The sequence below is a fragment of the Kogia breviceps genome, chromosome 7 (assembly GCF_026419965.1).
Source record: "Kogia breviceps isolate mKogBre1 chromosome 7, mKogBre1 haplotype 1, whole genome shotgun sequence".
Lineage (NCBI taxonomy): Eukaryota > Metazoa > Chordata > Mammalia > Artiodactyla > Physeteridae > Kogia > Kogia breviceps.
Window position 1 is genome coordinate 8,320,772 of NC_081316.1, and position 12,721 is coordinate 8,333,492.

The 12,721-nt window shown below is 41.2% G+C and overlaps 1 protein-coding gene across 19 annotated transcripts in view; it reads right to left on the reverse strand.

Annotated features, from left to right (window-relative positions):
* The window catches only part of PHF21A (PHD finger protein 21A), a 191,645-nt gene that overhangs the window by 38,364 nt on the left and 140,560 nt on the right, over positions 1-12,721 (reverse strand). For 7 of the 19 annotated variants that reach the window (XM_059068419.2, XM_067037188.1, XM_067037180.1 and 4 more), the window contains 3 exons: positions 6,890-7,138; positions 5,614-5,703; positions 1,402-1,695 (listed from right to left, as the gene is read on the reverse strand). In XM_059068419.2, the coding sequence (XP_058924402.1) occupies positions 1,402-1,695; positions 5,614-5,703; positions 6,890-7,138 (633 nt within the window). Of the gene's footprint in view, positions 1-1,401; positions 1,696-5,613; positions 5,704-6,889; positions 7,142-12,721 lie in introns of all 19 variants that reach the window. The other 12 variants (XM_059068410.2, XM_067037187.1, XM_059068414.2 and 9 more) reach the window with 3 other exon arrangements.

Genomic DNA, 12,721 nt, shown 5'->3' on the forward strand with positions numbered 1-12,721 from the left:
AGTAGCTTCTGCTCGCTGCAACTACAAAAAGCCCACGAGCCGCAACAAAGACCCAACGCAACCAAAACTAACTAACTAAATAAAGAAATTTAAATAAATAAATAGATAAATAACATAATGTTTTGAAACCACATTCTTTACAACTCTAATGCTCCTCAGAGGTCCTCTGAGAGCCAGCACGGGACATGATGGCAGCTGGTCTACAAACATGCCCCCACCCAAACTCCTAAGCTTGGGCATCTTACTTTCCTTATCTTAATATTGAAGTTCTGCTGATAATAAATTTGAAAACTCCTGATATAAAATACATGTAAGTAATTTATCTCTAAATGTTCCTCAAAGCATTTGGGGGGTTTGAGTAGCCTCCCCAGGAACAGAGATGTGTTCTTGCTGGTATTTCTTGATACAAGATTTTGGTACCCAGGTTCTTAGGGCCAGATCGGCTGCATTTATGAGCTGCCTGGACAGAAAGCTGGTATTCCAGGCGTAAGGCTCCCGTGTTCAAGGCGGCCAAGGCAGCAGGAAGCCTTCTTATTCCCCACCATCTGGCCAGCCTCTCTGAATCATGGTCAGCCATCCAGAAGCAGAAGATTCAGGATCACCAGAGACTATTTTCAGATGAATAAGAACTCAAGCCTGAGCAATAAGAAATAGGGCAATGACTTTTTAAATCAACTTTCTTGAAAGAGCTTTTCCTTCCAAAATTCTTTCCTGTCACTGGTCTTTCTTTAAATAGAATATGGTGACTGCCTATAAATCCTTTTTCTTGGTTTTGGAAATCTTTCTGTCATAGAGCCCTTAAGTGTTTTTGGAGGTTACCTGTATTTCTATAGACTTGTGTTTTTAGGAGGAAATCTGATTTTAGAAATATAAATGAAAGGCTTCAACATCTGAGCTCAAATGTCTGCATCCTCTAGAGTTAGAAGAATGAATTTTAGAAATCTTAATTTTTTCATTGGGTCTTCATTGTCTGTAATAACAGGGAAAATCTTTGAAATGAAATCCTTTTCTTTGTTTTGTTTATTCTTCCTAACTTTCACAGTGACATCCTCATCTGGATTCTTACTGGGCCAAAAGGAATATAGCATTTTCTGTCTGCTACCTTATCTGCTTCCTGACTGAGGGCAGCAGAACCCGTCTGTGAATTTCTGCTTCGGAACCAGCAGGGGGAGCTCATTCACACAGGAATCAAAATTCATCTGTAAGGGGATGGTGGGTAAAGCAACCCAACTTTCTTCAGTAAGAACAGCCCTTTTGCATTGTGGATGAATTATCACATGATAAGTAACAGACAGTGGTGCTAACATAAAGAGCCGCTGAGAAGATAAAGACCCCTTACAGACTGACCGGCCTCAGTGGCCAAGCTACTGCCCAAAGCAGGTGCATAGACTCTGCCTGTACCTGTTTCTCAAGGCTTGGCTTGCTAAGCTGTACAGTTGGAGGTCCAGCGAGTCTGGCGCCTGGAGTAGCTATCACAATGCTGGTGAGCTGGGCCATGGGGAACGTTTTGGCTATGGTTGCAGTCTGCCCATTGACGACACGGACGGGGTGGATGGAATTCTGGGAGGTAGGGAGGGTCGTGGGAGTGAACTTGGTCAGCATGACAGGCCTCTGGATAAGTTGAGGAGCTGCAAGCATGGGAGGAGGTGCTGGGGCAATAGGAATGTTATTCTGGGCCACAGGCTTAGGTCGAACCTATGGAGAAAGAAAGAACAATTATTGTATGACTTAAACTTCTCAAGTCCTATAAATCGTAGACACTGGCAGATCCTCTACACTATAGATGTGAGTGAAATGGTATCCAGTACAAATATTAATATACATTTTAGTATTATCAATTCTATAGATCTCAGCATATATAATAGTACAAAGATGCATCAGCTCCTAAGAGGATCCAAATGTTACCCTAGAATGTCGTTTTTCTGATTCCAAACTGTAGCTCCCTCTCCTATACCATGCCGCCTCTTCAGGCTGAGGTCAAATGCCTCATCCAGAGACTGGTCCCACCCAGAACGTGTGCCCAGTATGGTAATAATGCTGCCAATGTCCTTAATTCACGTTCTAAATTTCTTCATATCCACAGCTCAGTTCACTCCCATCTCTGGCCCTCTAACTCCCTGTTCTTGGCCGCTCCTTCTCTAAGTCTCCTTTGTGGCTTCCTCTACCTCTGCCCAACCCCAAATATAAATATTTCTCAGGGTTTTGTCCTGGTACCCCTTTTCTTCCCAATGTCCTCACTCCTCCTGGGAACTCTCACTGCATCCTACAGCTTCAATTACTATCTATACACGAAAGACTTCCACACTCGTATCTCAGGACCAGACAGCTCCTTAAGCTCAGAGTCATTTATTCAACTCCCTGTTATTCATCTCTACTTGGAAATTTCACAAGTTCAAAATCAGCATGTCCAAAACTCACCAACTTTTTCTTCCAATCTTTTCTTCTTCCTATAATCATTACCTCAGTAAATGCCCCTTTCTTACTAAAAAAAACTTCAGTATCATTCCTAATGCTTCCTACTCTACCTCTACTTCCTAAATCCTTCTCAGATGTGTCTACTTTCTATCCTCACTACCACTACTCTAGCTGTGTTTGTTTTACTGAAACAGTGGCAGAAAACTGTGATTAAAAACATGGGATCAGCCTTGCCTGGGTTCAAATTCTGGTTCTACCACTTACTAGCTAGCTGTGTAACCTAAGATAACACACCTAAATCTCTCTAACAGTATTTTTCAAACTTTCTAAACTGTGACCTGTGGGCAAAATCCTTTCTCCTTATGCGTAAGAATTTCACCTTCACTTAACTCTCTAGCTGTACACCCCAGGAAACCCGATAAGGGAAGAATCTCAACTATGTTAGCAGGCAACACTGCTTATGGTACAAATGACCTCTTGCTGCTAAATCAAATCTAACATTTCCATTACTTGCAAAAAGCAGAGATGGAAATACGTTATTAAAAATAAACGTTTTTAAGTTGTTTTTTTAAAAAAAAGACAGTGAGACACCCTGCTTTGGGCTTCCGGAAATGGGGTGACTTTTGCCACCGTGCGTGTCCACTGCGGGGACCTTGGAAGCCATGCCTATGGAATTGTTATAAGCTACATTAGGCTCCTGTAAGGCGCCAGGTTTCAGTGCTAGGGTGGCTCTCCCGCTGACCTGATAAAGATCTCATTTCCCTGTACCTGAGCAGTCCCTGGACAGCCGTAGAGACTATTACATGGACTGCTATAGGGACTCCTGCTGAAGAAGCTGTCTTGCTGGCAAGCTCTGGTTTCTGTCCTATATCATTCCAAGTAGACCGGTGCCAAGTGTGGCCTTTGACAGTCTTGTGAGTCTGAATACTTAGCTGCATCTAAGACAACCCTGTAGTGTGTGCTGCGGACACACAACAGGAAATGTGTTTCACGCTGTAACCAGTACGCGTACATAGATATTTACCTATACCTCTAGAACATAAAAACTTCATGAAACAATACTTATGTGCTACATACGCTAACATTTCCTACTGTTTTGTTCATTTTACTTAAAAACTCTGGTTACAATCCACTAAATTGATTTCACAGCCTACTAATGGGTCATGCCCCATCGCTTGAAAAACATAGACTAAGCCTTAGATTCTTATTCTTAGATTCTTACCTGAATACCCACTTTCACAGAGTTGTTGTGAGGATTAAAACAGGTAACCCATGTACAGTGCCTGGTGCAGTAAGCGGCACATAGCAAGATTCTCTAAGTATTAGCTATTGTTACTGCTGACAATGTCCTGTTTTTCCTGCCACGTTCTTGGCGATCTCCAATCCATTCTCCACACAGTGGTAAGAGGGAATTTTCTAAAACAAAAGTCTGACCATGTCAAGTACCTGTTTGAAAGTAATTTAACGGGTCCCCACTGCTCCTAGATAAGGCCCTAATTCTTATACAGCCTACAAGGTCCCAGAGGCTTTGGCCTACGGGCTTCTCCAGCCTCACCTCACTCCAGCCTGAGTCGGCCACAAGGCCCACTGCGCTCAGCCACACCACACTTCCTTTGGTTCCTTAGCCGACATGTCTCTCTGCATTGCGGACTTGCACATAGGCTCTTCTCTCTGCCTGGGACATTTTCCTTCTTCCCCCAAAACCTTCTCAAGCTAACTTTACTAGGATTTTAGGTCTAAGGTGGAATGTCAACTCTTCAAGGAAACTTTCTGTAATATTTTAAGAATGAGTTGGCTGTCCCTCCCATGTATTCTCAGACTACCCTACACTTCCCATCATGGACACACTAATTGCCTGTACATGTGTCTGAAGCTCTATGAGGCCGAGAACTATCTTGAAAACGTCATATCCATAGTTCTTAGTGCTCTCTTGATACCTAAGGTATTCATTAAGAATTTATCTGATACATGATTGAAATAATCTTATGTTAGCATTGCCCATCCCCTCCCCAGAGGCAATTCAGAAATCACTTATGGCCACTGACCACACACATCCTCTCCCTTCTCTCTTGGCCTGAAGGCTGAGGCTTCAGACAGGAACACCCAATCTTTCTACCAGGCAAGTCAACTCCTCGCAAGGTCCAGACTGGGACAATCGTTAACATGCTGCCATAAGAATGGTGAGTTCAGCCAACTGCTGGAAGAATACTCTCACGAGAATATGCGCAGAGTTGCTCGGGTCTAGGCAGGAAGTTCCCTGCGTAGCTTCCTAGTCTGAATCTTTACCATCTAGACTTTGTGTTTAAGAAAGATGCTCTACGGCATCACTTTCCAGAGTGGAACCAAACGCTTCCTCCCAGTTAGTGTCACGATTGCCTCCCTCCCTACTCTCCCTGCATACAGCGGGTGGCGGCGGAGGTTGCGGGGAAGAAGGGGTAAGTGCGTTCCTTCCCCACCAGCAGGCAATTCTGGCTAAATTCTTCCAGTAAGTCAACGTTATAAGGTTTAAAATGGCGCTATCTTAATTATTTTAAATTTAGGAAAATTTCCCTTTCCTTACATCCCTCTGCTACAGCCTTTCATCACTGTTAAGAAACCCTGATGATAAAACAAGCTTCTTCTCACACAGATGTAGAGAACCAAGGGGGGGAAAGGGTAGGGGGTGGGATGAACTGGGAGATTGAAATGGACATATACACACTACTATATATAAAACAGGTAACTAATTAGAACCTACTGTATAGCATAGGGAACTCTACTCAATGCTCTGTGGTGACCTAAATGGGAAGGAAATTCAAAAAGGAGGGGATATATGTATATAGCTGATTCACCTTGCTGTACAGCAGAAACTAACACAATACTGCAAAGCAACTATACTCCAATTAAAAAAAAAAAAAAAAAAGCTTCTTCTGTGGGACTTCCCTGGTGGTCCAGTGGTTAAGACTCGGAGCTTCCACTGCAGCGGGCACGGGTTCGATCCCTAGTCAGGGAACTAAGACCCACATGCTGTGCAGTGCAGCCAAAAAAGAAAAAAGAAAAAGCTTCTTCATGGTATAGAGATCAGCAGCTAGAATCCTTAGCTAAGTGGGATCTGAATACAGCTGAATTGACAAGTGCATTACAGGCTGCTTAGAAAGGGCCCGCAAGGATTTTTGTCCCACCTAACCCATCACTGGGCTTGTCAACTGATTTACTCACCTGTGGAAGAAAGTTTGGACGTGGAGTGAGTCTAGGAGGGGGGATAAACTGTGGTACTTTGATGGGCTGAGGAGGTGTTGCCTGAACCTGCTAGAAAATGAGAAAAATAAATCAGAGAGGAAAATAATTATTCAATATCAAAGACGGTATTCTTAAAGTATTTTCAGCATCACTATTCTCTCAATCAGACAACATTTTCTATAAGCTTTCAGTGTAGAATGAATCATCTGAATTAACACTGCCTTAAGAAACTTTTTTGCTCTCCTACTTGCATGCTTTACCCCATAAAGGAAACCAACCACATTTCTGTTTCCTTACACATCTGATGTGGAACACAGCAAGCTCAGCAGTCACACAGTTCCCTTTGACATTCAGGAACCCTTGCACTTATGTATTTTAAAAGTCAACACTGGATCCAAAGTAAAATCAAACTTGCTGCCTGGACAAATGGGCCTTTTCCTAATATAACAGCTTCACATAACAGTGAACGGCTTTATTCCTATAGAGAATGTTCTAACTCTCAGCGTCCGGCTGAGTGATGTGGTTACTTCCCTAAAGATTCCTGGGTAAGGAGTAAAGCTTCACTTTAATGCCCGCTAGTTTCACCCACCATTGGTCATTATTTGAAAGCCACCAAGACCTCTTAGCTTCCATTTTAAGAACGAACATTTAAACTACAGTTTGGGTATATTCTGAAAACAGTTTTACCCTAGAAATCTCAAGAACAATTTTTATTCAAGTACTTCTTCCTTCTAGGGATCTTTTTTCTGATGGACCTTGGACATGGACACTGTTACTTGTGAGTTTCTTGAAAAATTTTAAAGTTCCCAACTAACTCCAGTACTTCCTGAGTGCAATTTGAAGGAAGAGTGAACTAAAAAAATTCCCGGCATTTCCCCCAAATTGTTAACATAGCACCAGGGAGTTTAAGCACTCTAGTTTCACAGGAAGCAGTGTGGTTAGGATAGAGGGAGAGATACATGAAACAGTGTAAATGCCTCTGTGAAGGACACTTTCCCCCCTTAAGTCAAGTCATACTTTGGCCTCAGATAATACCTCAAAGAGTTTTGATCCTTGGTGTAAGAACACCTCTATAGTTATTTAAATAGGCAGCAGGAATGCCATATTCCCTTGTCAGCCCCGAAGGGGAATCTGGTATGGTACAAGAGGGATGGAGACTGAAAAATCCAGCAGGAGCATAAAATGGATATACTCTACAAATGCATATCCTGAACCCTCGCATGTGGGCACACACGGGTAGCAGCTGCTGGCTTACCAGAGTGACTGTGTTTTTTGCCACAATTTGGACAGCCTCTGCCCCAGGCCCAGTGACCTTACTAGACGTCTGGAGGTTGACTGGTGTGTTCTGCACATCAGTGCTGAGCACAGCCTTCTGACTGTTGATGGCGGTCACCATAGCAATGGTAGGTCTCTGGCCCACAACAGAGGCAGGCATTGTCGCAGTTGCTGCTTTCAAGACGAGAGGTAGTGTCTTTGTGGTAATCATAGAAGCTGTAGTTACAGTCTTCTAGGAGACACGGAAAACAGACATTAGGACGCTGAAGTGTCATCCCACTAAACAAAATGCCAGCCTCCAGAAGAAAACAAAGCAATAATTCTCATAATCAGCCAAGTTTAACATTTCTTTTGTGTACATAAAGCGCAGTTGTTGCTACACGAAAAGGCAGTCTCTGGTTTGCCGAGTTCTCAAATTTAGCTTTAAGTTCATAGTAATAACTGCAGGCTAAAATGGGCACAGGGCTCTCCACAAGGAAGGGGGTGGGTTTACAGATACAGAATATGAGTATACCTATTTCTTCTGATTTTTCTAATTCTTTGCTTGCTCTCAATTGATTTAAATTTTGTAGAAGTTGCAAATCAATGAGGTACACACCATCTCTATCATTAATTGCTACAACCTCATCAATATGAAGAAAGCTATCATATAATTCTCGATATCTGTCTGCCTCCTGCGACACAAAGGCTGGGATAAAACAACAGTGTCTTTTAATTCTTTTGAGTGTCACCCTGGAGAAGAGGAAGGGCGACTCACATAAGAATTAGTACAACTGTTGCCTCAAAGGCAGTAAATCCCAAACTCCAGATAAGGAAACCTATTCACCAACTAGTATAGTAAATACCAGCTCTTGATACCAAAGGGATATGAATCACAACCTACAATCTTTGCTCTGGAGGACTACTGCAGAAGTGAGGAAAGATCCAGAAAAAGGCGACACGGTGGAAACAAACAACTGCGTTTCAGAAAGTCTTATAGATCAGAGTCTGAACGGAGGTGAGAGGACTTCGCCGATGCTCCACAAGCGCTACTGCAGCTTTGAAGCTGTATTTTTCTAGACTTTCTATTAGAGTAATTAAAGGAGCCACAGCTACAAAACAAGAAAATATAAACAACCTCATTTCACGGCATACGCCCCTAGCGAAGGCTACGAGTCGCTCAAGATAGAGATGTTTCAGAAACGTGAAACTATACGTGGTCTAACTTGTTGGTTCTGATTTTGATATTATTTCACCTTTTTCTTCTTACTCTACACTTGCACTGTTCAGTTTGGTAGCTAATAGCCTCGTGCAGGTATTCAAATTTAATGAAAACAAAATAAAAATTAAAACATCAGTTCCTCAGTCACACTAGCCACATTTCACATGCTTACAGCCACACATGGCTAGTGGCTACCGAACTGGACAGTGGAGCTTTCCAACACTACCGAAAGTTCTATCGGACAGCACTGCCCTCCACCAGGGAAAAGGACCCCACTCTCCCTGAAACAGATCTGAACAAATTCCTTTGTGAATTTCTATTTCAGTGTCTATGCAAGTCCTTGTATATTGTTTGGTTCGGAGGAATTTTTCTGCCTTAAACACATACATGCATGCATTATCTAATATTTTAACAGCTTTTTTTTCTTTTAACCAAAACAATGTAATCATCTGGCCTTGTCTATCCCATCACAGCCTAATGAACAATCCTTATGGACGCCTGCAACTAAAATCACCCAAATACGCTCCTCTTCTCTAAGTCAACAATATAGAGTGGCTCATTCTCCTTGCCGTTGTCCTCTCGAGTGTGAAACGGGAGTAAAAGGGGAACACTGATAATTATTTATCTGGGGAAGTAGCAGGTCATCCCGCCCATCAGTGACGAAAACCAAACAAAAGCTAAGTGCTATTTATCATCAGAAATGTTACAGGAGTGTAGCAGCGCGACTGACTTTATACTACCTGCTATTTTTAATGTATTTTTAACCCAGTGTGATATTAGCTCTCTCCATCAGTTTAAAACATTTAAATACAAAGAACTTTTGAAGTGGTGAGCAAGTCACACCAGATAGCATTCAATCCTGGTGCCAACACAGGTTATGGAAGAAAAGCTCTAATCAGCTGAACTCACTGACATGGATTTTAAAAACAGTCATGCATGTTGGTACTACTTTAAAAGAGGGTCAATATACTTTTGTTTAAAACATCCTTGATTCAGGTAAGTCATTAACAATCTTTTGAATAATTTTTCTTAAAAAGTGAGTAAAACCTCAAACTCACCTGATTTATATACTTAGCATTACCTGCAAACTAAAAAGCACTGAATTCTAACAAGTCTGTTCACATGTTAGGTTAGCATTTTTATTCTACTTTATAAATATGGGGTTGTAGCTAATTTCACTCCATGTATTCTAGCATCTACATAACTCTCTTTGTATATAGAGGCACAAGACCTAGTACTATATGCACTGATGAAAAGCTTTTGAAGAATATATTTATTTGCAAACCATTTACTGACACCAGGAATTTACACAGGTACTGCTTAGATCTTTACTCCTGGTCTGGTGCTTATTCTACTGTAAGTACTAGGGAACGTAAATCAAACTCCTGGAGTTCTGAGTTTAGATGACAGAGAGAATCTAGAATTTTGATATCCAAACCTAATGAAAACCTCTGAATTGTTCTGGCAGGAGGAAGAGAAGACAGTGAGGAAAGGTGCCCAGAAACACAAAAAAATTATTTTTATGGAAGCTGTGATTAGTCCTTGGCTGGTTGATACTATCCAAGTATGATCACCTTCAAAAGATGATAGCAGTTTCTCCAAGGTTCATGAAGGGGTTCTTTATGAACAAAACCCAAACTGCATGAACTAGAAGTTAATGCAGAAAATACATGGCAAGAAGCACTAACAGCAAAATCCTTTTATTTTTTTGCTAAGTTATTGTTTTTTTTTACCTGCAAAGCATGAGGTATTGATTTTAAAAAGATAAACTCCAATGTACAAATCAGAACTTAGAGGTATTATTACTATGGGCTCTAACTTCCACATCTATTTAAGACTATTTGTTTAATTTTTAAAAAATTTTATTTATTTTATTTATTTATTTTTGGCTGCGTTGGGTCTTCGTTGCTGCGCGCAGGCTTTCTTTAGTTGCAGCGAGCGGGGGCTGCTCTTTGTTGCAGCGAGCGGGCTTCTCACTGCGGTGGCTTCTCTTGTTGCGGAGCACGGGCTCTAGGCGCGTGGGCTTCAGTAGTGGGGACTCAGTAGTTGTGGCTTGAGGACTCTAGAGCACGGGCTCAGTAGCTGTGGCTCACAGGCTTAGTTGCTCCGCGGCATGTGGGATCTTCCCGGACCGGGGCACGAACCCGTGTCCCCTGCATTGGCAGGCGGATTCTTTACCACTGCACCACCAGGGAAGCCCTATTTGTTTAATTTTGAATGGAAGGTAACTGTTGTACACTCGGACAACTATTAATAGAACCCCACCCCTTCTGTCTATGAGGGTTTATTTTCTGTTTGGTTTTATTAACCGCATGCTTCTTTACATTTGTACTCATTTAAAATGACAGAGTTGTGAATTTAAGTTGAAGGGTACGACTGTGTTCAACTATTCTTTCATTTTTTTTCTGTAGTTTGGAAAAATTTCAAAATATACACACAAACATAAGCTGGAGTTAGCTAAGTAAAGGGAACTGATCCTCTCACTCCCCCATGACTTGGTACATGCTAATCACCTGACTTAGAATAAAACACTTTCTCATCCTAGCACTTCCTCCCTGCCCATGCAGATTGCTAAATTAATAGTTAATCCTTTCTGGACTTAGAAATTTAGTACATGCCGTATATTAAACTTCCCATTTGTCCTTGACCTCATGAATCTTTAATGACGCCCTGTGACTGCCAAAACCCCCCAAAGTTCTGCCACATATTGGAGGGCCTGCACAAGCTAGCCTCTTCCTACCTTCTGGTTTTATATCCCACTCCACCATTTCCTGGAATCCATGCTCCGGCCACATCAGCCTACTTGCTATTTCCAAGACACACATTCACTTTTTTGAGTCCATACTTCTATTCACATTGTTCTCTACACCTTGATGTTCTTCACCCTCTGCTCCGTCACTGAACCCTCACTCATCTGTCAAGGCCCTGATCAGAAGCCTCCTCCTTTATGAAGCACTCTCTGATCCCTCTAGTCAATATTAGTGTCCTCTGGTATTTTCACAGGTGCTCTCATTTTATTCTTCTTTGTTAGCTGTTTACATCTTCCTCTCCTCTAAATTTGTTAAGTTCTTGAAGACAGAAATTCTGTCTTATTTACAAGACATTGCCTAGCAGAGAGCTTGCATATAGTAGAGACTCAATAAATATTTACATAATGAATGAAAATAATTATCATTGTTTACCAGATTCTAGGCAGGGACCATTACTACCTCTTTGCATACCAGAAGCTCTCATATAAGGAGCACATGATAAATAATGATTGACAGTTTACTATAAAAACAAAACCCAATAACCTAGAGATCTTATGGCTGTTAACATTAAACAAAATAATATAAAACAAGCTTAGCTAAATCAATTAAATGTATCAGGTGGGCTACCAGATGGAGGGATGCCACATAACACTGTTTTGGGGATAGCCCTAGGCCCCTTACTATTACCATCCCAAAGCAGCACAGAACTCAGATTAACAGGGAAGGAAATAGCTATTGTAAATTATATAATTATTTTCTCTGATTTCTGTGATATGGAACGGTACTTGAACAGAAAGTTTCCACGGGTTAGGAGAGGAAATTCCTACTACCAGGAAACAATGAATTCTACCACACTCCTTCCATGTAAACACTTTCTGATCAAATTGTACTTTGAGAAGAGAACCACCAATCCAACTCTGTTTAAAACTCCAAAAAAAGTAAACTGATAGGCAATCTTTTAGAAGAAATATAAATGCTGGTCAGGGGGGGTTTTCAAGTCAGTTTGAATGCCTAATTTCCAAATAGCCTTAGAGATTAGGGTAAAAATGATGCAGGCCACTCTAGCTACCTGATTTACAACAGGGATTCTTCATTTTCCTTCTTTGGCATTTTATATAATGTTGGCATTTCTTTTTTTGGTATTGTATGTCAGTCTACAGTAGCAAATGGGCAGAATTTTTAACCAGAACATCTGGGTTCAAATCTTGGCTCCACCATATAATACATATATATGATTTTAGGTAATTACTTAACCTTTCTGTGCCTTAGTTTTCTTTTCTAAAATACAGAGGTAATAATAATACTGTCCTTAGTAGGGATGGGGTGAGGACTGTGTATGTTATACATGCAAAGTGCTTAGGAGAATGCCAGTATATGGTAACCTCGATTAACCGTTAACTATCTTTAGGAATCTTCAGTATTTTTGTAAGTAATGTATTTTTCATCTGCAAAATATTGTATATGAACCAGCCCAATGTCCATAAGTGGTGACTAACCAAGTAAACTAAAATCTTTTTCTCTACATATAGATACAGTGAAGATGGTGTTGGTGGGTGAGAGGTGTTCATGATCAGGTTTCAGAAGATCCCAAAGTCTTTGCAACCATGTGCAAAAATGACTGTATTAGGTGTGAGTGTGTATTTTTCCAGGGAGGGAATCCATGGCTTTCAACAGAGTCTTAAAAGAGTCTGGGACCTCCAAAGATCAAGAACCACTGCTCAAGTGTCCCATTTTAAAAGGTATGCCCACACTACATCGAAGTACGTGGAGATCAAGCTCGAATACTTTTCTTAATAGAAACATTCCCAAATATGTCCTTTTTGTGTGTCTTGACTGCCTCAATATCCTTACATTACATGGT